Source organism: Astatotilapia calliptera, chromosome 6 (assembly GCF_964374335.1).
Source record: "Astatotilapia calliptera chromosome 6, fAstCal68.1, whole genome shotgun sequence".
NCBI classification, from domain to species: domain Eukaryota; kingdom Metazoa; phylum Chordata; class Actinopteri; order Cichliformes; family Cichlidae; genus Astatotilapia; species Astatotilapia calliptera.
In genome coordinates, this window is record NC_137427.1 from 13,557,372 (window position 1) to 13,584,478 (window position 27,107).

The following is a 27,107-nucleotide window of genomic DNA, read 5'->3' on the forward strand; positions in this document are numbered from 1 at the left end:
GGTGTTTGACAAGAGGATAAAACAATTCAGGAAACAAGAAAAGCAGGGACACAGAATGAACTGGAGATTAAGTAAGAAATAGATATGATGAGACAAGAGAGTGAGAGCAAAATGGAAAATTGTGAACATAGAAAATATTTATTTCTAGGTTTACTTCTAGTGTTACAATTTGCTCCATACCCTATGAACTATAGTTTTTTTGTGTGTGTGTTACAGAGAGGTTAAGGGATTCATATTTAGTAATACAAAAGGAGATGGATAAAACAGGATATCTATAGACCATTTGTGCGTTTTACTCACTGGATAACACGCACACATGCACGCTTGGTTAAGATTCATTTCCATGCCCACGCCAAAGTGTGTGTTGTGACTCTCATATAACAACTAGTGCTTTGGTGACAAATTGATGTGATTCTTATATTTAACATTTTGTATTGCCCAAAGTTAAGTTTCAAAAAGCAAAGAAAGCACTACAATGTGTTACTTTTCACATAAGTTTCTTTTTTGCATCACTCAACTTGTTTATGACTCTCTTATGTGCACCTGTTTATGCTTCATTTTCTATTGTTACCAAGGGTCTTTTGAAGTTTCCCAACAACATTGTTTTTTTTGTTTTTTTTTTTCACAAAGTGCTGTATCCTTGACATAGGATAGATTTTTTTTTTTTTAACTTTTTTACTTTGCAGTGTGTATGGTTTCATTAGTCATCTGAAGGCATCTTTAAAAAAAAAAAAAAGGAAAGGCAAAGCAAAGCCAAAATTAAAGTCTTTTTCTTCTATGTTTAATTATTCAGTGCTAGAAGAAGAAAATGCTACATTTCAAAATGATGAATGTTAGACGGTTCAAGAACAGTATTCAGTTTACTGTATGCCTGCGATATGCATTTTAGGTAGAATTCATTGGAATGTTGTGGGCTTCTATTTTTTACATAAACCCCTGTGCCCAGCCTATAGCGTTGTTTGTGGATATTTTGATTTGGATCAGGTGACTGACTTGGTGTCAGAGCTTTAACTCTGATACTGCTGGATAAACAGAAACTCACTCAGGAACGAGGTCACACAAAGCTCAAGTTTTCACTCGCGAGAGGGAAGCAGTTGTTTCCAACCCACTTCAACTTGCGTCCCCCTGCAGGCTGCTTTTATTGCTTACACACATGAATATGCATAGTCTCATTAACATGTGACATCTTACACAGGCATATATGTGAACAAAGAGCAGTGTGTGTGTGTGTGTGTGTGTGTGTGTGTTTGTGTCAAGATATGGCCCTGTGAACGCCTCCTTAAAAAGCTGGTGACAGGAGTCCAGCGGTCCACCTAACCAAAGGGCTCTTACACTTAAGCAGATACAGAGTAGGTGTCCTCCCATAGTATAAATCAGAAAGAGAACAGTCTTCGCAGACTGCTAAGGATCAGACATCCTATCAATATGCAATTGATTATATACCTCTAAAGATTATTGATTATATGTTCCTAAGTACAAATGACAATCGTGAAATATCACTCCAACACTTGGCTATTAGGAACATTTCATTTCTTTGCCCCATTATCATACCACAGTATAGGGGTATGCTGTTGTCATCATCTGTCTTTGAAGAGTCATCCTATCTGACCTTACACGTCATACACAATGACTAAATTTGACATTTAATGACAGTCTTTTGCATTGTCAAAAAAAATGTTCACTTTCAAACACATTCACAAAGAAAATAACCAGGAACGTTGGAGTGCAGTTAATCGCATATATAGCTTAATAAGTCTCTTATTTGCCCACGCAATTATTTTACTTGATTGAATTTTAACTGTGGGACTGGACAAGTTGAGAAATGCTTTCAAGCTAAATTAAACTACTTTAAATTGCTAGTTTAGTAGAGCTGTAAAACATTAATACTGGTAGCAGTGCAGCTGTAAAATAATTTCAGTAAGGCTAATCATACATGCCATAAGACCCATAATTTCACTCTCAAAATGGTGTGATAATGTAATTATGCAGTTTTATGCCAATTAGTTGTCAGAAAATAATGTAGTACAGTGCAAAATCTAAATTTAAATATAAATGTATGTTTTGTGGCTTGCTTTTATATTGTCTCAATAACTTTTGTGTTTCCTTGCTGCTTCAGCCCCTCATTTTAGACCTCCATACAGCAGCTCATACCTGAAAATTGGCACAAGTAAAAGTGTTTGTTTTTTTGTTTTTTTTGTAGTTTTTTAAACTAGCTACTCTGTAATGGTCCTGAAAAAATAGTGTGCAATCTTATCTATACTCACATAGTACTTCTGAATCTTTTCTGTGTGTGTGTGTGTGTGTGTGTGTGTGTGTGTGTGTAAAACAAATGTTAGACAGTGCATCATTACTGCAGTATGATTGGCATCCAGGACTGACAGTTCTCCTTTTGGGGGTGAATGCACACGGGCAGCAACAAGGTACATAAATCAAAGGCAGAAAAGCAGAGGTGTATAGAAACCACTTTGTACCTCATGTGGACATTCACACTATTGTGTATACATTTGTGTTTTTGTGTAGTACTTATTGTTGCCTTTTCGTGTTCCCTTGGGAATCTCCTTCCTCATTATACATGGCTCTCCTGGGCCATGTATATATAGGAGTGTGTGTGTGTGTGTGCGTGTTGTCTAAAACACACAAGCAATACTGCAGAAACACATGTCAGCAGCTGTGTGTATTGCCTATTTCTGCCTCACTCTCTTCCTCTTCCTCCTTTTAGTTTTTGTTTGTCTCTGTCAATCTTGTCCCCAGGCAGTTTACTGGAGAGATTTAGACAACAGCTCTGCTTTCTTCAGCCAAGTCTATGACCTGGTGTGTGTGTGTGTGTGTGTGTGTGTGTGTGTGTGTGTGTGTGTGTGTGTGTGTGTGTGTGTGTGTGTGTGTGTGTGTGTGTGTGTGTGTGTGTGTGTGTGTGTGTGTGTGTGTGTGTGTGTGTGTGTGTGTACGTACATGTAAGAGTGAGCAAAAAAGATTTTGTGCCCAATTAGTAGCTGGAGTGAAGTGCAATGCTAAATTATTTAGTTACTGTCTACTTGATCCAATGCTACCAAATTTGGGGAGAGAGTAATGGAGACAGTAAGATGAAAAGTTAATCTACATATGTAATATGTGATGACAGAATGCTTGCCGCTGATCTCTGCCATGCTTCAACCCTGAATTAAATGTCCCTCTGCCAATACCAGAGATGCGTGTATATGATGGCTTCTAAAAACTGACAGTGAGAATTAGAAAGCATGATCGTAAACTAGGCTTGGGCAACTGGACGAATATATCGACTATCGACGATAGGCTGAGCCCATCGTCAATTGTTTTTACAGGGATGATTTATTTATTTATTTGCCCATGAGTAAGTTTGCTAATAACGATGGAGCTAATAGAAGCATCAACAGAAAAAATATTTTTTTTTAGTGCTGTCATCGTCAATGCGCCGTCATCACGACTAACGCGATTAACAATTAACCCATCTGGAGTCGAAATCCCTGAAATGCCCCTGTCGGGCAGTTTGTCCGAAGTTTGTTCATTCTGCACTCCAGATGGGTTGAGCGCGTAAAAAATTTAAATTGCGTTAATTGTGATGACCACGTTAACGCCGCATTACCGCTGACAGCCCTAATTTTCAGGGGGAAATTAGTTTGTACCCTATTAATATTTATAGGCCAGTAGTCAAACCTATTTTTATTTAAGTCTTCTACCACCCACCACTGAGTCACCCTTGGACTTTCAGTCAGAGTATACATGTTTCACATGAGGAGAAAAGGCTGGAAGAAACATTGCCGTTTTTTAAGATAAAATGTAAGGAAGCAGGATCATACATACTACGGTCTTATTTCCCTGAATTGTTACTTAACTATGATTGCATTGTTCTTCTTTTTCCTATAAAATCCTAATGGGATGTATTATTTCCACCTCTTTCTTTTTCTGGGTGTTCAGAACCTGCTGTCAGAGAAAGTTGACCAGATGATGGAGTGGTCTTCTCGGCGTTCAGTTATCCGGATGAATGGGGACAAGTTCCGTCGTTTTGTCAAGGCCCCACCCAGAAACTACTCTGTCATCGTCATGTTCACTGCCCTACAGCCTCAAAGGCAATGTTCTGTCTGCAGGTATATACACGTACACGCGCAGTACACCTACTGTAGGACACAATGTGCCATAGCTCTTACTGTAACAGCTATTCCTTTGTCCTTCCCGCTATTGCCCAAGATGTCATGCCCTCCTGTGAGTTTTCTCAGTGGGCTACAGTGAAAAAGTCCTTTAAACTCATGTTCTTTTCTTCTGTACTACCAAAAGGAAATGAATACTGTCCACAGAACAAGTCCCATAGCCACTTATATACTAGAAGCATTAAATGCACAGGGAGATTTAAAAAAAAATAACAACAACAACAACAACAGACAAAACTCCAACTGCAATCTTAAATTGTAATTACTACTTAAAAAAAAATCCAACCTGTATCACATTTGCAGCAGAATGAGGTACAACACAGCAAGGTCAAGTACCTGTATAACAAATTAGATTACTCTCTCTAAGATTACTGTCTCTCTAATCTAATCTGAGGTTCTTCAACAGTTTTTTTTTTTCTTGTCTTGTCCGTGATGGTGGAGAGGTTGGAATGGAAGAAATTGATTCTGTGTAAAGCTATGTTTTATACGCATAATGAGTAGGGATGGGTATCGTTTAGGTTTTATCCGATACCAGTACCAAACCGGTACTTTTGAAACGGTGCCGGTGCTTAAAGAATGGAGAACACACACTTTGTCCAAAAACCTCTTATGTTTATCTGGTTTTGTTTTTTTTTTGTAAAAAGATAACAATGTTAGCCTTTTCTGCAGCTATAGGGCATATATGGTATCACTCTTGGCTGGAAGCAGTGCTTAATCAATAGAAAAAAAACACCAGTTTTATCTAAAAACCTTGATTAAGAATTCTGGTTGGGTTGGATCAAATACTTATTTCACTCAATAACAAAAAAAATATTTATTTATAACTTTTATGTCATATATTTTGCTTTTTTGTTTTGTTTTGGGGGGCAGGTAGACATTATCTCTCTCCATCCGAATGAAACTACCATGAAAATTAGACACTGTTCATTTCTTTGCAAGTGAGAAAAATTAAAATTCAGCAGTGGCTGAAGTAATTATTTCTCTCATTCTATTTTTAATGAAAATTTGTTCTTATGTGAATCTACAACTTTAACGCCCTGACAAGTGTTAAATTGTATTTCAGCACCATGGACAGTTCTTATCATGGCACTGGAGTTCATAATTGAGACAGCTCTAGAGCTGTCCATGGTTATGAAAGCTTCTTGTCAGAGAACCCAAAATGTGGTGTTACGTGTGATACTGCAGTCTGCTGCATATTACTTAATTATTTCTTGCTTGTCTGATGGTTGGTTGTGATGATGGTTTTTGATGGTATTTTTTTTTTCAGTCATACTAATTTATATTAAAAATAGTGGCTATTACAATTTTTAGGAATTTTCAGTTTGAGAACTCAAATAGTGAATGCTTACACAAATAACAAGCTTAATCTGAAAATGTAGTAAAAATTACATACAAATTTAGTCTGTAACTGCTTCATTTTGTATGGTAAACCTAGCCAGCTCCTCTTTGCTATGTAGTAAAAACCAGGTAGCTGACCATATCGTTGTGTCCAAAGGGGCATCCAGCCAGCTGATGAAATCATCACTGACCTTCTCTATCTTGACCTGGCTGGTTTCTTTAATCAGCCACTCTTCTACGTCATCAGTCACTTGATTAGATAAGTTATTCGTCAGCCATGTCAGTACCACACAGCAGGCAGACAGAGTGAATGGACTCAGTGTATGAAAGTAACGCAACACAAAAAATTATTGTTTCTGTTTTTGGCGTTCGTATAAAATTATCTTTGCTGAAATTGCATGACAGTAACTCAATAAATCATTGCCAAACCAGATTCTGCAATTTACAGTTTCATACACACCATAAATACAAAGTCCTTTCATTCAAAATATCTAAATTCTAAATGTTTGTTTGTTTGTATGTGTTTTTAATCTAACAACAAACTAGGGAACTTATATAATACGTACTATATAAAACTATATAAACTACTATATAAAACTTATACTGTATAATTAACAGATGTATACATTAATGTCACTCCTTTTGTCTTTTGTCTTCACTTTCTCTGTCTTTCCTTGTTCCAAGCATTCTCTTATTAACATTAGTGTGACATCATTAGAAAAAGAGAGCAAGGAGAGAATGTAAGATGGATGTTAGATGGTGACCTGAGTGTCTGCTTTAAGAGGACTATCGGGCAGTGAAAAAGATGGCTAATCACTGGAGTCCTCACTCCCACATCACTCTTAAGCTCTGTCCCAGTTTCATACTACATACTAATTTTAACTAGGCTCTTTAAGTTTTGGAATTTAAGTACACAAAAGAATGATTGTTTTTGAGCATAGCACTGATGGAAAATGTTTTTGCACATGCTTGTGTTTTGTGAATGTAATACTGTTGCATTTTACAATAGTAAATTAATATATATCTCTTCTGTCTGTCCTGTTTATTTTGTAGGCAGGCCAATGAGGAGTACCAGGTCCTAGCAAACTCATGGCGGTACTCATCTGCTTTCTCCAACAAGCTATTCTTCACGGTAGTGGACTATGATGAGGGAGCTGATGTTTTCCAGCAGGTAACCATTTTCAACTGGTTCGCTTAAACCCTCTGCAGTCTTTAGATTGTCATACTCACTACCTAAAGTTGCACTAAAAATAATGATAATTTGATGTGTGTTCATGCATCTGTTGGATTGAGGATAGAACTAGATTGTTTGTTAGTACTTGTTATTCCTCCACTGGTTCCTTCTTTGTTTTTGTTTTACCAGATATTTAAAACTCAGAAAAGAGGCGTCAAAAAAATAGCTGTCATTTTTGTTTTTTGTTTTTTGGGTTTTTGTTTTTTGTTTTGTTATTATAAGATACTCTTAGAACTTTCAATAGATGCATATTGATATAAAGCCTGTTTTTAGTTCTTTTCTTTCTTTTATCATGATTTAGATTAACAATAATCCAGAAAAAAAACATTTTAAGTGCTAAGATTTTTTTTGCTTTTACTACTTTTGTTTTTGTTCTTTTCTGCTTACTATTTCGGTATATTTTTCCTTCTCTTATATTGTTTTAATGGTTGCTTCTTGTCCTCTGTCTTGTATTTTGTTGTTTAGTATTGAGTTTTAGCATGGTGCAGGGTCCTGACCTGATTTTTGGACTTTCCTTAACCCTTTAAAGCCGGTCTGAGCGGGTACGCTCTGTTTTGCGTAACTATTTTTAAATCCCGGTAGCTCTGCAACCACGTGAGTTAGCGCAATAATTTTTTTTGCATATGAAACCGGAGGAGTTGTACTTACATCTTATGCCATCAGCTTGTCCTAGGTCACAGTTTCCTTCCACATATAGCTTTGCAAAAACTGCATAAAAAGCACTTGCAGCAACAAAAACATAATATTCCAGAAACACGCTTTGCCGATCCGATCAGCTGTTCATCACACTTCCTACATTGGAATAGATGTCAGCACGAACTTTTGCATGTCCGCCATTACCTGCCCGAAACCGGAAGTGACGTCATTTTCGCGGAAATGTAGTTTTTTTTTTTTTTAACCATCAGGGCCTCAGGGCCTATACTGGTGTTTTTAAAAGTTATCTTTGACTTTATGACTTTCTGTGTCGTTTCTGGGATGCTTAGGACTCATATTGCACTGCTGGAAATAGTTTATTTTGATGCATATGCTGCTTTTTTGCAAATTTGCAGTATAATATTTATTTTCGTTTTTCCTGCAGTATATAAAAATTGGTGTATTTCAAAAATAAAACTATGAAGACACTCAAAATAAATTTCCTGTGGTGGGAAACTAGTTTGTGCAACTTTTTTGTATTAACAGTTTTTAGGGATAAGCCTCTTAAATTTCTCTAACTAGAAATATATGTTAAAAAAGCCAAAACGATTTTCAATTTTTTTGTAGTTTATTGCACTTTTTTGCAATTTATATAATTACTATGCACTTAATGAATAATAAATTATTAAAATCTGGGCTATAATTGTTGTATTGATGTATAGCAACTTGAAATGCTCCCAAAAATGGCACCACACCATGTAAAAATATAATATAAGCTCTGGCGGACTTGGTTCTATGGTAGGTCTTAAAGGGTTAAAGTCCTTGAAGTTACATAGCATAACTGTAAAGATTTGTTTGATCATTTTGGCAGTTGAAAGGTTTCACATAATAAAACATAACTAACTTTTTCCTTGACAGTTCTCATAAATTTTAACAACAGTCTCAAATGTCTTGGGTGCAAAGTCTAGACAGGATTTGAAACTTCAACAAAAAGTTGAAGTTTAAATGCAGTATTTACCTGACAGCAGCACTTTAGAATTTGGCTCCTGTGAAATGGTACTGATACAAAAGCAGAGTGAGTGCAGCTTTGCTCTCTGATGCTCTCTGGCAGTAAGGATATCTTCACTGAAAGTTTTGGCTAATGTTTTGTTGTTTGTGTCACCTTAATGATGACTCATTCATGAAACTGTTTGTGCTGGAAGTACTACTGTGTCCACATTTAAATGACAACATATGCATTTTTATTTGCCGAACTTCATAACAAAATAAAGCTGAGGAAGTGAAAAATGCTACATCATCCCACATGATAGAAGTATTTGGAGGAAATGCCAGCAATGAAAACAAATTCAAGCCTATGCCACCAGTCTGCTAATATGTTATGATTTAGGATAATATTTTGCCCTTGTGTATTTAATGATTCATTAACTTAATATCTTCTTCATTGTGTGTTCTCTTTCTCTTAGTTGAACATGAACAGCGCCCCAACCTTTATGCATTTCCCAGCAAAGGGAAAGCCAAAAAGGGCTGATACATTTGATCTGCAAAGGATTGGCTTTGCCTCAGAACAGCTTGCCAAGTGGATTGCGGACCGCACAGATGTTCAGGTACTTTATAATCAAAACATTTATTCAGTTTTGTGCAGTTGCAGAAACATTCACGTGTTTGTGAGAAATGATGAAGAAACCTGTGTAGATACACCCACAATAGTTTTTGTAGATATGGTTAGAACTGTTGAAATCCCGTGTATTGCAGTTTATTGACCTTTTCGATAAATGGACTGGTATTTATATACTCAAAACACTTTCTGCTACAAGTCTCATTCACTCATAAATTCATACAACACTTTTCTATGTGACTAAGTGTTTTGTCTTCAGTGGATGCATCCCCGACAACGCTTTCCTTCAAATTGGCTATTACTGTGTAATGCTGAGGTGTTTTTGACCCAGGTTGTTTTTTCTCTCTCTCTCTCTCTCTCTTTGGTTTTCAATTCAACCTTCAGTTTTCAATTCCAGCAAAAAATATGCTTGTAACCTGCTTGCACAAGTTACTTATAATTTTTCCTTGGCAGTTTCCTTGACTAGCAGATGGATATTCTAGAAGCCTACAGTAATGTGCAAAAGTCTTCAATCTCCTTTCATTTCTTTATATTTTGTTAGGAAAATGGGGAATAAGAGTTTGATTGTAACATATAGATAGAGGTGAACTATGTAAGGAAAAAATTGCATATGCAGTTCTAATGAGCTTGAAAGTCATTATTTTGTATGACTATCTCTATTCTTAAACACAACCTGGAGTCTTAGGAAAGCTTCTTTGTAATTTCTTAAAGGACTCTTTATAAATACTTCCAGCCTTCTCCATTTATAAATACTACTTTATAAATACGTCCAGACTTCTTAAAGGACATTCGAAGGCACTTTTTTGTTTGTTGGCTTCTTTTTGTTCCATTCTCCGTCATGGTGATGATTTTCTTTAACTGCCAATAAAATAAAATTTGTTGGCAGTATGTTTGGCTCATTGTCATGCTGAAAAATAAGGCAGTTGCTATAACATACCAAAAATATAGTTGATACTTTTCCAGATGCATCTACACGGTGGATCAAACTCTAATGGTTCTTTTCTGTGTTCGTAATTAAATCGATTTTGACAAGGTCACCATCACAACTGAGTGAAATTCAGTTTGATGCAAACCATGACAGATTATCCACAGTGTTTTGTCTATAGTGACTGTAGACACTCACTGTTGTACCTCTGGCCCGATGATCTCCTCTACACATGTTGATGACAATGAACCAATACTTTCATATTTGGAGTCATCGCTCCATAAGGCCTTGGCCTATTGTCAATATTTTTTTTCAATTTATTTCTTGTGTAATTTGACATACCTCAGTCTCCCTTTTCCCCTTCCTTACTTAAGAAAGGCTTCTTGTTGGCCACCTTTCGATTCAGGTTATTTCCTGTTTAGCAAACTTCAAAGGTCAGATGCATTTCTTAAGTCCTGTGTCTTTGCTGTTTGCATTCCCTCTCCTTGTAAGGGCAGGAATTTCAGATTCTGCTCATCAGCTAGCTGTTGGGTTTTTTTGTTTGTTTTGCTTTGTTTTTTATGTTTTAAGCACATACTGCACACCATGCTGAGATATGCCAAGCTTATAGTTAATAGCTTTGGGAATCACCTTTTTGTTGCAAAAATTGTATGCCTGCCATACTTTAACTTTTACGTTTTTCTTAGATTCAACTAAATAAATGGAAACAAATTATGTATTTTTGTGACGACTGCTAGTAACAAAGCTGTTTATGTGTAGACACGAGACTGATTCATCCCTTGACCTAGCTACATTTTTTTTGCTTTAATAATTCATACATCAGTGTCCTTTGACTTTGACATTTAGTGTCATGTGTGCACTGTATTCTGGAAATGAAAGTTGAATGGATGGAATACAACAATAAGTTATTCTTGCTTTTTCCTTCAACCTTTCATCAAGATTCTAGTGTGGGTGTAGTAGAACCATGTTAAAATAAACAGGAAAAAAATGTTTTTTCCTCTTTATGCATACATAGTCAAGCATTTGCAGCCTGGTACATGGCAAATTTGTAGGGCAAACTTTTAATAGCTGTAGAGTGTCAACACATTCTCATTTGCAATATAATAATTTCAAGCCAGTTCAATTGTATTTATATAACACCAAATCACAACACCAATCACCTCAAATAAAATTGTCACCAGTTACACATTTATCTTTTAGAACATCTTGATCTGTTGGAATAACAATGTTTGGTATTATAGTCGCACTGAAATATCCTCAAGAAGAAAGACACTGAAAATAGAAGAAAAAAAACATATTGCAGAGAATTTCATAGACTAATTTTATTGGCCTTGGTTGATCACATCCTCAAATATTACTGAGTTTAATGGAACTGAGTATGTACCCCAGTATAATGTCACAAGTTATTATTATTATTATTTTATATAATTAATAATGTAGTTTTAATTCACAAAGTAGTGTGTGATTATGTGGAGGAAGAGTATTCTGTCAGAAACAGATTCATGGTCTTTGTTCTAGATGGAGTAATTGTGCTTGCTGTGTTGTGGCTCTATTAAATTTCTTTTTATGTCTCTGTCACAGAAATTAACTGCAAGGAGTTTTTAATTTATATGTAAAATTCATATTTTAGTACTGGAAGTAAATTATTTGAAATTATGGAATTAATTGACAGTTTCAAGGACCCTTTTCTGCTCACATTAGTATTAGTTCAGAAAATGATTTGACATTTTAAATCAGCTTTATATTTGCTTCTCCTTCAATAAAAAACCCTCAAAAATTTCAAATATAAAAAACACTGAATACATAATGTTACTTTCATCCACTCACTGAGTTTTATCTTGAATGTGTAAGAAATCATAGGAAATTTTTGCTTTACATCAGATATAGAATATAATTTTACATACAGACTACTACAAAATTAAAGTCATACAGCAACTGCAACATGTTACCATGTTATTCACTTTCATCTCACTTTCTTTCTGGCTTTTCAGATTCGGGTCTTCCGTCCTCCTAATTATTCAGGAACTATTGCTTTGGCGCTCTTAGTATCTCTAGTTGGAGGATTGCTGTATTTGAGGAGGAACAACTTGGAATTCATATACAACAAGACTGGATGGGCCATGGCTGCACTGGTATGATACATATACACCGACATTAGGTTGGAGTGAAATATTTGTTTTTCCATATTTATCTACTTTTACATGTCAGGGACGTTGTGTGAAATGAGATTAGGGGTGTAGTTTTCTCCCCATTTTAACAAAACTATGATGTCATGTTTTATGTAATGGAAAAGTTACTTATCTATGCTTGACTCTCCCATCTGTTATTTTATCTCTCTCTAGTGTGTGGTGTTTGCAATGACATCTGGTCAGATGTGGAATCACATCAGAGGTCCTCCTTATGCCCACAAAAATCCACAGAATGGACAAGTGGTATGAGTTACATTTCTTTCTTCCCTGCCAGTGCATATAAATGTATATATATGGTTTAATTTTAGTTGTTTTGTTTCTATTTGGCTTTGTACTGTCTTCTGTCCTTCAATCGATCGAACTTAGCTATGTTTTTACCTTAAAAGCTGTATTTTAAGGTATAAGTTTAATCTTTTTTACCAGGTTGTAAGTGAAAATATATTAGATCAGTGATAAAAACATCTGTAAGGTTATTGGCCTCAAGTAAAATAGACTCTGTGCCATTACCACCTGCTAACGGGTCAGACATGGGACAGTGTGTGTGTGCGTATGTGTGTGCGTGCATGCGTGCGTGCGTGCGTGTGTGTGTGTGTGCGTATGTTACTGGACAGCTGGGAAGAGTCATTTTGTGTTAATATCACCCTAGAGGCATCTCAGAGTCATCTTGGGCCAAGCAGAGTGGGAAAGAGAGAGGTGTTGGCCAAAAGACTTTTTCTTTACCGTAATTCTTTCTTGCTTGTTTTCTCTCATTGGTAAATTGCCTGTATTTATATAGTGCTTTACTAGTCCCTAAGGACCTCAAAGCACTTTACATGTTCAGTCATCCACCCATTCACGCACACATTCACACACTGGTGATGGTAAGCTACATTGTAACTACAGCCACCCTGGGGCGCACTGACAGAGGCAAGGCTGCCGGACACTGCCGCCACCGGGCCCTCTGACCACCACCAGTAGACAACGGGTGAAGTGTCTTGCCCAAGGACACAAAGACAGAGACTGTGCGAGCCGGGGCTCGAACCGGCAACCTTTCGATTAAAGACAAACTGCCAACTCGCCACGATCGCCCCCATTTTTCTGCGCTTTCTTCCTTTCATGTTGTCTTCCTTTCAGGTCTTTTTGTTTAACCTAGCTATCAGCCGGAATTAGAGTAATCTATATTTGACAAAGTTTGTGCACATAAACAAGGAATTTGACTCAACCATCCTTTCTTTCATATAGTTGCTGTGTTTTAGAGAATTGCCACTTATTATCAATATGTGTGCAAATACTTACTCACACAGTATTTCCAGATATAGCTTTGCAGGTCATCATTTAGGTTTCTCCACTGAAGTGTGAAATTAAAATAAAAATATGGAAGGAAAATGGAAAAAAACTATGAACTTGGAGGAGAGTAGGATCAGAACAATGAAAGTGAAATGGCCATATAGAAGAAAGGGAGGAATCTGAGAAATTATGTTTGTGTCTGCAAGCCGAGTGCGTGTGTGTATGAGGTGCTGTAAGGGACATTATTACTGAAACGCTCTCACACACACTATTGAAATTTTATCTCTCATACACACTACTGAAACACTCTCACACTGAAACCCTCTCACACACTCCACTGAAAACCAAGGCATTTCAGTTGAACAGGAAGTTGTTTCCTGACAAGGAAACTGAAGGAAAAAGTGGTAGATTTCAAACAAACCACTACACAGATGTCTACTCCGCAACCTGCTAGTAGCCTAAGTGAAGCAGCTGCATTACTTAACAATATATTAGCTTCAGCATAAGTCAAAATTTAGAATAGCAGGAGACGGGCAATATCCTGGTTAATTTTTTTTGGCATATTTGCTTTTTGTCTTTTTTAGCGAAGAAGAAAATATCTTAAAATCGTTAATAAAACCAGGGAGAGAAGGCTTAGTGTTCCTCCATATAGCACAATGGATGTGATATTTACTCAAAAGTATGATGATGTTAAGAATGTCTGAGACACCCAATGCTAGATGATCCATATAAAAAAAAATATATGATGTAATTCAAATGGTGGCACATCATTAATTTTTAGGGAAATCCATTTTTAAGTCACACCAAAAGCATTGTGTGATAGGGCATAGAAAAAAAAGATGTTCTAGGGTTTCATTTTCATCAGTGCAAAAAGAACACGGATCCACCTCAAAGCCAAATCTCTTTTTTAGAAATTCTGCCACAGGATTAATTTTGTTTATGACTTTAAAGTGTGTTTCTTTAACTTTAGGTAGAATAGGCCATTTCATACATTTCGAGTTTGCTTTATCGAGTGTATCTGAAATAACTAAATTAGAACCATGTTATGTAACCATTCTGTCATAGCTATGAAATATTTTGTATTTGAAGAAACTACTAATACATTTATTATTGCATTTTTTCAAACAGCTGACATTGTCCTAGCAATAAATTAGGAAGCACTGATGAGAAGTTATTGTATATCATAAAGTTTTTAATCAAATGAAGCAGAGGCAGTGGGATCAGTTTACAAAATTAGTTATATTCTCTTTGAGAACAGTTTAGACAATATTCTTCTGAAAAGTCTGTGTAACTTAGAATGACATCGTTCTCATGCAACAAATCTGTTATGAATATAATCTTCTTGTTAAACCAGTCGCTCTTGAAAATTGATTTTCGATTACATTTTATTACCCTATTATTCCATAAGGTTGAATTATGAGGAGAGAAGTTGTGGGTAAATATCGTTTTACTCGTGCAATATCATTGCAAAGTCTCTTTGGGAAAGTTCGATATGTTGATCGGGATTTTATTTACCTCAAAATCACATTTCAAAATAAAGTCTAATCCTCCTATTTTACTAAACAAGGGTTGTGGGATGTGGAAACACAGAGTTGCTCTGTGACAGACAAGATTTTAACCATTTAATTCTGAGGGTGCCAACCATAGATTCAAATTCTGGCGCTTTGATGCCACCTTTATTGTATTCCTTAACAAGCTGAGATCTTTCAATGTAATAGGTTTTATTCCTCCACAAAAATTGGAAAATAACTGTGTTAGCCTTATTAATGTTTTTAGAGGAGATATATAGAGAGTGACAAGGATAAATCAATTTGGAGATGCCTTCAGCTTTAGATACGATGTTTCTGCCAAAATAGTGAGGTCTCTGGTTAACCAGTGGCTAAGTGATTTCTTCATCTCCATGATACGGTTAGAAATATTACAATCTCTTCTAATTAGGCATTTAGATATTATCAGCCCTAAATATTTAACTTTACATTAAACTCTAACCGAAGCTATTGAGAAGTCAGAGCTTGTATGAATCGGGAGTTGTTCACATTTTTTGGTATTAAGAGATAAACCAGAAGCTTTAGAGAAAATTGAGTTTTTTCTACCACTGATTTATCTTTCAAAAAAAATAGATGTATCATCTGCGAATTGACTTATTTTGAAGTTTTCATTAAAAATTGATACTCCTTGTATGTTGTTAGAATTCTTTTTTCATAGTGTTGAGTTTTTGTATATTGGCAACAGTTGAGGTGCCAATATAAAAAGCTTAGGGGAAATAGGACATCCTTCCGAATTCCGCGTTTCACGTTCAAGGAAGCTAATATATTGTTAAGTAATGCGGTTGCTTCACTTAGGCTACTAGCACAGCGGTCCCCAACCCCCGGGCCCTGGACTAGTACCGCTCTGTGAGTCGTTTGGTACCGCAAGTGTTGAGGCTTGGGTTTGAAATTTATGGTTTTCAGGGTGTTTATCGCTTTTTTAATCGTTATTTTTATATCTTTTATATTGTTAACTCTGTTTCCCTGGGTCTTTTCCCATGTGTTATGATTAAATATTCTCTTTTTGGGGGGTACCGGTACACGTTTTATTTTATTGTATTTATCCGCGACACCTTAAAGGCCGGTCCGTGAAAATATTGTTGGCCTTAAATGGTCTGTGGCGCAAAAAAAGGGTGGGGACCGCTGTACTAGCAGGTTGCTTGTAGTGGTTTGAAATGTACCAATTTTTCCGTCAGTTTCCTTGTCAGGAAACAACTTCCTGTTCAGCTGAATCAGCCAATAAAGGTGAAAAAAGGAGTTGGTCAAAGTCAAACACATAAGAAAAACACTGACAAAAAAAGTACTTTAAACAACTCAAACCCACAGGAAGAAAATGTTCGCGAGGAATCCCTCATTCTTCTTTAACTTTAAGTTAAAAAAAAAAAAAATCTATTTAAAAGACATAATTCTATACTTAGCTTGCCTTTTTTGACAGAGTTTGCCATATCACAGCATGTGTGTAAGTGTTTGGTATGTGCATGCTTCTTGTAATTCATGAGTACATGGATTTTGGGTATAGTCTATGTATGAACCTCTGTGCATAGGTTTGTTAAAGCAAAACTATGTTTCTGTCACATTTTGAGGCAGCAGCTTTTGCTTTTTTTTTTTTTTTTTTTTTTTTTTGGCTCCATAGTGAGACACACTACAATTTCATCTGCTTCACTGTACCATTCGTCAGTTGACAAATCCTTTCAATATAGTGTACCTGGTCTTGCTCGCTCATCATTTTGAAGGAATTACACGGTCTGGTGAATGTGGGAGATTAGAAAAAGAGGTGAGAAAAGGTAACATGAAAAGGGGTGGGAAGAAACAGAAAGGATAAGATGATACTGATCCTTTCTGAATCATCTTCTCATTCACTGCCATTTACCATCAGGGGATGGAGAGAACAAGAGAGGAAGGTTAAGGTGTGGTTCAAAAGTGTAAAGAAAAAAAGACGAGCATCATTTGTAGTCAAATATAGCCAAGCCTAGTCCTGCTCCTATGTCAGATAAGTCGGTCCAAAATTCAAGACAAAGCAAAAATAATAGAGTAAAAGCACACATTGCATGTTGTTGCAAACTATGTGAGTGGAGTTACTGCTGTTAAAGAATAGTGGATGGCAGGATTTTAGGAACACTTTGAAATGTTATTAAGTAAAGGGCACCATTATCACTATAACCTTTTAAGAGCAAAAGTATACTCATTGCACACATTGTCATTGTTATAAAACTTTTTTTAAGTATATTTTGTAGCCTGTCGTAGGCATGCATAGTCAGCATGGTCATTAAAAAAATGGCAGGAACACAGAGTCACACGAAGCTTCATGTTAGCCTTATGGTGATGAATTTTACATCAGTCATACTCAAGTGGACCTTCATGAACTCATGGATATGGAAAGTATAACTGCAGGGTGACACTGTAAAACAATGGTTAGTAATGTTGCATCAAAGCAAGAATGCTTTGGGTTTCAATCGCCTGCAAGTATGGAGTTTGTATGTTCACCCTGTGCCTGCATAGTCTGCCTAACTGTCACAATCTAAAGGTGTTTTGCTAGTTGGTGACTTTAAACTGGCTGTAAGTATGAATAGTCAGGCAGGTATGTTTGTTTCAAATTAGCTGACCACAGGCAGAGTGGGAGTGAGTAGGCAGGGCATGGAGGAGAAAGAGGAGCAGAAGGAAGACAAAAATAAGTAATTATTTGAACTGATAAACAGACTGAATAAGGACTTAGTTGGGACAAAAATAAAGAAAAGTAAAAACTGTATGTATGTACATAACTTTCATTCAATTATATAATGCAAAAGTACAAAACTGCTCCCTGTCATGTGTGCAATACCATGCATTAGCACAGATGAATTAGGTTTTTAAAAAATAAATTATTTCTACACACAAACAATACCATCAACTTCAACTGAAGAAGCTATTTTGGGCATGAATAAAAGTGTTTCAAAATCAAGAGATAGCAAATGAGTGGACTAGAGGGATGTGGAAATGACAGGGAAAAAGAAAGAAGAGCTGAAGGGTACATTAGAGAGCTACATCAGATGAGGGTGTAACCCATTTGTTGTCAAACAGACTGAAAAATTACAGAGAGCACCAACAGTGCCTGAGAAATAGAGTGCCTTTTACACAGAACAAGACAGAGAGACAATACAGCCAGAATTAAAAGACAGGCAGGGGCAAGAGGGGGGTGTGGTGCTTTGGTAGTCTGTATGCATGCAATACATCCACTCCTCCCTGCACGGTGTTTGTGTGTTATGTTGATTACTGGCTACTTAGAATATCAATCCTTTTGCGTTGGATAAATGGAAATTGTTTTTTTTTTTTTTAAAACAACAACCTCACTGTTCTACATACTTATCTCCATGATAATGTCCCTTACGGCACCTCATACACTTAAGTTTGTGAACACAATAACTCAGGAAAGAGCCAACATAGGACAACATTTCACATTCATACCATAGGTGAATATAGCAAAAATCATGGACTTGAATATCAGTGACGTCAAGGTCAACATCAAAGTTAGAGGTCAAGTTTTCTGAAAATCTTGTAAACACAATATTTTGCGAAAATGGTCACCTAGGATTTTCAAACTTAAACCCTAGGTGTCACGGTCTGCCGAGACAGGCCGCGTGGTGGTGTGTGTGATGGACCCAGGTGCGTACACAAGTGAGTAGACGGGAGTGAACTTTAACAGAAAGTGAGCCTTTATTATGGCTGAAGACAAAGTGTACAAACACAGCAGGAATAGCGTGACTAAACTAGACTATAACTAAACTGGGAAAACTAGTACTGTGACAAACTAAGAAGACTCAGAGACTATGGTGATAACTGCAAAGACTGACCGTGAAAACATGGAGGTGGGAACAGAGACGACGCAACACAGACTGCATGAAACACATAGGCTGTATCCCAATTCAGGGTCTGCAGCCTTAAAGTACGCAGCCTCAACGATCCTCAAGGGCCGCGTACTTAAAGACCGCTAAGGCCGGAAGTGCGAGGCTTGTGAAATGGGACTGTCTAGCCTCCGTTGCGCTGCCCAGGTTGCCTAGCAACCATGATACTAACAGCTGGAAACGTTTCATACAGCTTTGTTTGACAGAAATGAAGGAGAAAATCTTTTGTTCATTTGTTTGTTTCTTTCTACATGAGCTTTGATCATTCTCTGTAAGATTAAGCTCAGCTATTGAACGGCATATATTTTAAAGTAAAGGCTTTAAAACCAAGTTAGTACAAACATCACTTATGTCACATAACTTTGCCGACATGTGGCCAACAGTAATGTTTTAATGTTCTTCGTTATTAAACATTTGCACATAAATAAGTGATATGATATTCAGTACTTAAAGTTTACTCTTCGGGCGCCCCTCATCCGCCGTTTTTTTCAGCAAAATTATCCACACTATGCATTCTGGGATATATTGGGCCACGAAGTCTACACCGCCACGTCCTTAAAATTCAGGGAAATTAAGGACGCATTTGAGGGCCGCATTTTGAGCAGCCTTCAAATTGGGACAGCCTTCGTCGCGTCGCGGTGACGTAATCTGCCTTAAAATGCGGCCTTTAAGGCTGCAGACCCTGAATTGGGATACAGCCAGAGACTAAATACACATGAGGGATGATCAGGGGAAGTGGCCACACATGGGAGCACAGTTCCGGTTCAGAGGAAGGTCGCGCGCTGGACGGATCAATCGGTGGCCGCGTTACAGGCGCACTCGATGACGCAGACTGGGGCATGTTCAGAAACAGCTCCGATGATGATGTCAACGTGTTTACGGAAGCGGTTGTGGGATTCTTCGGGAAACTAGCGGATGATACAGTGGAGACAAAGACTATCACAACGTTTCCCAACCAGAAGCCGTGGGTGGATAAAACCATCCGCGACGCTCTGAGATCCCGCACCGCTGCCTACAACACGGGACTCACGACGGGGGACATGGACCCGTACAAAGCCGTGTCATATAACGTGCGGAGGGCGGTGAAAGAGGCGAAGCAGCGCTACGGGAGGAAACTAGAGTCACAACTCCAACAGAGTGACTCTAGGAGCCTGTGGCGGGGACTAAGGACAATAACAGACTATAAAGCACCAACAACCGGTATGACGAACGCGGCCGTGACTCTGGCAGACGAGCTGAACACTTTCTATGCTCACTTCGAGGCTGCAGCTAAGGACTCCAACGATGCTAGTGCTAGCGGCGCTAACGGCTGCAGAGAGGAAGATACTGCCAGCACCGGAAACGTGCTCTTCATCTCCGAGCATGAAGTAAGGAGAGCCTTCAAAAGAGTGAACACCAGGAAAGCAGCAGGACCAGACTGCATCCCAGGTCGTATCCTAAGAGACTGTGCATACCAGCTAGCTCCTGTGTTCACTAAGATATTCAACATCTCTTTATCTCAGTCGGTGATCCCCACATGCTTCAAAGAGTCCATCATTGTTCCTGTCCCGAAGAAACCCCACCCTGCTTCTCTCAATGACTATCGCCCTGTAGCCCTCACCTCAGTAGTGATGAAGTGCTTTGAACGCCTGGTCAGAGACTTCATCATTTCTTCACTACCAGACACACTGGACCCACTACAGTTCGCTTACCGTCCAAATCGTTCCACAGACGATGCCATCTCTCATCTCCTCCACACATCACTCACTCACTTGGACACTAGAAGGGGAATTATGTTAAAATGCTCTTCATAGACTACAGCTCTGCATTTAATACCATAATTCCCTCCACACTCACCACCAAGCTGGAGCATCTGGGACTCAGCTCATCTATGTGTCAGTGGATCTCCAACTTCCTAACTGGCAGACCACAGGCAGTAAGGATGGGCGGACATGTCTCAGCCTCCACCACTCTCAGCACTGGAGCCCCCCAGGGGTGTGTTCTGAGCCCCCTGCTGTACTCTTTGTACACATATGACTGTGTGGCCACTACCAGCTCCACCACCATCATCAAGTTTGCTGACGACACCGTCGTGGTGGGCCTGATCTCTGATAACAACGAGACGGCCTACCTGAAGGAGATTAGGAATCTGGAGAACTGGTGCCAGAGGAACAACCTCCTTCTAAACGTCAGTAAGACAAAGGAGCTGATAGTGGACTTCAGCACTAAGCAGGAGAGGAACTACCAGACCCCTGTCATCAACGAGTGCCCAGTGGAGAGAGTGGACAGCTTCAAATACCTCGGAGTTCACATCACGCAGGACCTGTCATGGTCCTGTCACATCAACACCGTGGTGAAAAAGGCCCGTCAGCGTCTCTACCACCTCAGACGCTTGAGAGACTTCCAACTGCCCTCCAAGGTGCTCAGGAACTTTTACTCGTGCACCATAGAGAGCATCCTGACGGGAAACATCTTAACCTGGTTCGGGAACAGCACCATGCAGGACAGACGAGCTCTTCAGAGGGTTGTGCGGTCAGCTGAGCGCACCATCCGCTCCAAGCTCCCTGACCTGCACTCAATCTACAGCAGGCGGTGCTGGACCAAGTCCAGGAAGATCGTGAAGGACCTCAGCCATCCCAACAACAGACTGTTCTCTCTGTTGAGGTCAGGAAAGCGATTCCGCTCGCTGAAGACCAACACAGAGAGACTGAGGAGGAGCTTCTTCCCGCAGGCGATACAGTCTCTCAATCACACCACCACACAGTACTGACCCACACATACAGTTCTTACACACACACTGGACATTCTGGACATTGTTTTCACTTCATCACTTAAATCACTTTAAGCATATTTGCACTGCACAGGACATAATGTGGATTGCGCAACACTGGTCACTATATTCTTCATTTCCAGTTAATACTTGTACAGCTGCTGTTATTGTGTATATATTTATTTATATTTCTCATACATTCTTATATAGTTCTATATTGTGTATTTTGTTGTACAATTATTTTATTTTCAACTTTAATTTGTATATTTTATCTTATTCTTTCCCAGTTAAATTTACCCTTCATTCTAATTTGTGTTGTACAGTTATTTCATTTTTAACCTTAATTTATATTTTATTCCTTCCTAGTTAAATTTACCCTTTTTAATTTTTAATATTTATTTCCTCTTATTCATAGCCTTTTCCTTTTTTGTTTTCTTTAGGTCACGAGCAGTTGTCCAAGCATTTCACTACATATCGTACTGTGTATGACTGTGTACGTGACAAATAAAATTTGAATTTGAATTTGAGCTGACACACATGAACCTAAGACAGGACAGAAGTGAAACTAAATACACTGACATTGAATACAGACTTTCAAAGTAAAACAGGAAACATGGAGATTAGACATGACATGAACTAAACATAACCACGCAGACATGACTCATGACAGGTAGACGCACGAACCAGGGAGACTGAGTACAAGGGAAGATGACAGAAACGACAACATGAACTTGGCTACATAAGACACACAGACATAAACACATGAAGGGCAAGGGAGACTTAACACAAGGGTAATATAATTACAAATGAGCTAGAATAACTTAATGAACCTAAACAAACAATAAACATGAAAATAGACTAAAAACACACTCAAAACACTGGGTCGCACGACCCAGGACCATGACACTAGGTGTATCTACAAGGAGGTTGAGGGGTAGCACTTGCAGCTGTCGGTATTTTATAGACTATGCAACAGAGCAAGTGGGTAAGCAGTGTAACAGCTTTTAGGCTGACACTCTGTTAGGCCCTTCAATTAAGACAGGTTTCCTATTGGTCAGTGGCTGCATGGATATACAATACCCATTGCTAGTGAATGTTTGGTTCCATTTGGTTCCACATGCGTGCGCGTGCACACACACACACACACACACACACACACACACACACACACACACACACACACACCCACACACACACACCCACCCACACTAATGGAGAATGCACAATATAACCTGAGTTTTTGTCTGCTTTTTTGTTGTGTTTATTGGAACGGTCAAAAGTTCAAACAACTTTGCACAAGATGAACTCAACAAAGAGGTGGCTAGTTTTGTATTATTTCTTTTTTCCTCCCCCCCCCCCCCCCCTTTTTCAAATGTATTAAACAATGCAGGTCTTTTTTTGTTGTTGTTAAATGAGGCTGAGCGCTGAAATGTTCAAATTAAAAGGCTCCATGTAGACCAACTGGTTTGTTGAAATTGTCACAAAGTGTCACAAAGACACTGGTCATGAAAAGCAGAGTTTTGCATTGTTACCGCCTGCCAGCATCTTAGATTGCAGCTTTCTGATACTTGACACATTGTTCCAGTCAATAATAAGCCCCCAAAATAAAAGAAATAAACTCTGAAGTATATGTAGACGTACATCAGTGTAAATTTACATCAGTGTTGCCGTGGTTTCCCTTCAGGAGGGCTGCATCATTTCTCCTTGGCCTATTAATGCTTCTGTCCCAGGATGATTAGAGGCATGCTTTGTAGGGCTCATGGTGAGTCAAATTAAAGTGGTCACCAAGGCAAATTAAAAAATAATTTATAAGAAACTGTACCTTGAAAATATGCAGTTCACAAAAAAACCACACGTTAACAAAATTTAGTGTCTCCATTCCTACACACTTTTACTTCCTGCCTTACTGAGATTTACAGAGCTAAAAATAGCTATTATTGTGGGAAGATCAGCTACTTAGTTTATAGCCTACCGACACAAAATGTAACTCTTAGTCATAAAGACAGACATTGGGCTATGAGAAACTTTTATTTAAAAGAAAACAAATTAAACAAAAAAACAACTTGATTGAGCTTGATTCAGAAGTCCCATAAGAGGCTATGGCTCATATCATAGTGGTCATCATATAAAATAATTATATGAAATAATTAAAATTATTTTACCTTGTATATCTTAGTTCACTTTGCATCCATTATGTCATTCTTCAGATTGATTGTCTGTTACTAATCCCAGCCACATGCAGAACAAGTAACAGTCTGTTATAAATCTCTGACTCAATGCAAGTCATCTCAAGTCCCTCACCTTGGCTGTCTTTCTCTATATATCACTGAAAACAAAATAATTAATAAAATTCTGCATATTTAGGAAGTTAAAAGTCACCTCATTTCACTGATTGACATGTTTTCAAAAAAGAAAACGGGTTTGAATGGCTTTAATTGACTCTTGGGTAATTAAACTGAACTCTCCACGGAGTGCGTAAACACTGAACTGCATAAACACTGAGTAGATAATGAGATTTTAAAGCATTACCTGAATCCCTTAAATAGACTATCATATTTGTTCAAATGAAGGGTTCAATGAACCTAACCAGTCTCACAGCGGCTGTGAATAAATCACCTCTAAATGCTTTCACTTCTTGTTGTTAAGACATTAAGTTGTTATGTGCTGCAGGGCATTCCTCTTTGAATGGTGTGTGTGTCTGTCTATATATATATATATATATATATATATATATATATATATATATATATATATATATATATATATATATATATATATATATATTTATTTTAGGGGTGCAACGATACTCGTATCGATATTGAACCGTTCGATACAGTGCTTTCGGTTCGGTACGCATATGTATCGAACAATACACATTGTTTTTTAATTTATTTTATCAACTTTTCTTCTGACAATGCTGTCTGTGTTGAGCGCTCAGTGGATCTGCGTTCGACTACTCCGCCTAGGCTGCAATGTCGAGTGCAGATCCACTGAGCGCAGCGCAAGCTAGCAAGACAGAAGCTAAGCTCGTTGCAACATGGCAAATTGAATATGTGTATATATACGTACATGTGTATATACGTACATGTGTATATACGTACATGTGTATATATGTACATATATGTGTATATATGTGTACATATATGTACGTATATGTATATATATGTATACCTGATTTTAGTCTGTGTCTGTGCCATTACCTGAAAGTAAATACATTCATTAAAAGATAAATGAATAAATAAACTGAAGCCCAAAGCTGGGTCTCTGACAATAGCCGGGCATGGTCACGACAAATAAATAATGCTGTTCCTATACCACTGTTTCCTTAACTTGAGGGCGTTCTGTTTACTAAAGTAATAGAGGTGTTCATTTGAAATGGTTACAAAGTGTGAAGTTGGAGACATGTTTTAGTTATGTAATTTATTTTTTGTGTGTTTTTATTTTGCAAAACTTTAACACAATTAGTGTGTGGCATTACTGCTTTTGATTATTCCTGTGCATGTGGTTAAGAAAGATTTTCCCAACTCAAAAACCCCCCCAGAAAATTTACAGCAGTTCTGGAGTTTGTGCATTTAAATGTTTGCCAAACGTTGTGTATGTACTGTATGCACTCAGCCATTCTCAAACTCATGTAGAATTTAATTTGAGGATTCACCAGATCTGTTATTTGGAAATGAAAGCCTGTCTGTAATTGAAGGCTGATTCATATGCAACCTGTTATTTCAGAAGCTGGGCTAAACAAATGTATATTAAATGTGAATCAATATTTTATACTTACATGAGTGCAAATACATAATTTCTGTCATAATGTTACAGATGGTTATTCTTGTATAATGATGATTTTAATATCCGTGTTTTCAAATGGGTCCATGAACATAGTCGGCATATACTGCTGTGCACATCTTCATTCTTGTTGAAGAAGAATGTTATCACATGTATACCCAAGCTATTGATCAATTGAATATGTTATTTTTTATGTAACTTGTCTATACAGAGTGGGGCCGCATGTCCAACTTTTATTTACCACTCTACTTAACTTAAATCATTTGTTTATACAAAACAATGTTTTAAGCTAATTTGCAGACATGGCAGTCTTAAAAAAGAACCCAAAAAACCCTCCAAAAAGCAAGAAACTAATCCATCAGATTAATTGGAGCAGTAGTAGACTGCAGTTGTACCAGACGCTCCCCAGCATGAACCTGCCTAAATTTATGCAGGCAAGCCATTGTGAGACTATTTAAAAAGGAGAAAATGTATGTGTCAGCATGCTGTGCACCAGAATGGCACCAGCGATCATATAATATTTTTTTTCTTGTGTATTTAAAAAAATGAAACAAAAGTAAAAACAAGAAATATTTAAAACAAAAAATGTTAACACGGGTTTCTGTATATTAGGCATACTCCACAGATTATGGAGTATGTCAGGGTGAGGGTTTCTATGTATTGCACTGAGCAGCAACAGATAGACCTGAAGCAGAACTGAGCAAATGACTAATATTATGTTTTGACCTTTTTGTGGGATTTTGCTTGAAATATAACCATATAATATTGCAAACCTTACAATATAAGAGAAATTTAGTTAATGGCACCAAGTACATTGATCTATTATATAGATTATATAGATCAGAGAATGGGATTTAGTTTTTGGGGGGGTTGCTTTTGTTTGTTTTTTGTTTTTTAAGTAAGAGAAAAAGTTACAAGATGTGACTTCTGCATTAGCTCATTTAAATGTCTTTGTTATCTCAGCAACATGAAGACTAAAGGTTGCTGCTTTTATACCCCAAATCACTTTGAGGTAAATCCTTCTGATTAACGCACACTCACACAAAAGCCACACAAAATGTCTCAAAAGGCTGTTCTCTCTAAACAGTTTAATTTACAAACATTTACTTACGTGTTTTGTGGACACCTGTTTAGCTACGTACACTGAAACATGCACACTCTGTTCTGCTCCGCACATTAATGAATTAAACAGCTACATTTTAATACATCAGGTTAATTGGAAGTGCCCAACCGTGGATTGAAGAATGTTTTATCCGCCAAGCATTGACTTGTTTTGTGCTTAAGGGTAACATGTAGCAAGTGGAACAATGGTATGGATGTGTTGTTTTTTTTTGTTGTTTGGAGGGGGGTTTTTTTTAGTTCCGGTAATGAAAGAAAAATCCCCATTGGATACTGACGCACCTATTAGTTTCAGTGTGTGGTTTCCCAAACTTTCTAGGACTTGTTTAATTTGTTTTGTCATTGTGGCAGGTTTTTTTCTTCTTTTTTTTTAACCCTTTCATACTGTTGTGTGTACTTAACGAGCTTAACTAATAGTCTCCTGAAAATGTGAGTGGGCTTCTTAGTGGGTATTAAAATGAAGAGCTCTACAGTTAACTGAAAAACACACCAGAAGTTCATTCAAAAAGCTTATGTAGGTGTAAGGACAAAAGGCAGCTAGAGATTGTTTGTCTTGCATATCCTGGTCTGAACTATATCTTACAGAGGTTATCAGTTGAAACTCATGTGATGGGTCAATTATCAACTTAGCAAGCAAAAGCTTTAACCTTTTAAAGGGGGCAAATCATGGGTTTAAAGTACCCCCGTCATCT

The 27,107-nt window shown here is 37.6% G+C and overlaps 1 protein-coding gene across 2 annotated transcripts in view; it reads left to right on the forward strand.

Moving 5' to 3' along the window:
• Positions 1-27,107, forward strand: part of tusc3 (dolichyl-diphosphooligosaccharide--protein glycosyltransferase subunit TUSC3) — a 79,887-nt gene that overhangs the window by 34,855 nt on the left and 17,925 nt on the right. For both annotated transcript variants that reach the window (XM_026170406.2, XM_080302788.1), the window contains 5 exons: positions 3,931-4,100; positions 6,552-6,669; positions 8,829-8,969; positions 11,897-12,037; positions 12,248-12,337. In XM_026170406.2, coding sequence (XP_026026191.1) covers positions 3,931-4,100; positions 6,552-6,669; positions 8,829-8,969; positions 11,897-12,037; positions 12,248-12,337 — 660 coding nt within the window. The remainder of the gene's footprint in view (positions 1-3,930; positions 4,101-6,551; positions 6,670-8,828; positions 8,970-11,896; positions 12,038-12,247; positions 12,338-27,107) is intronic.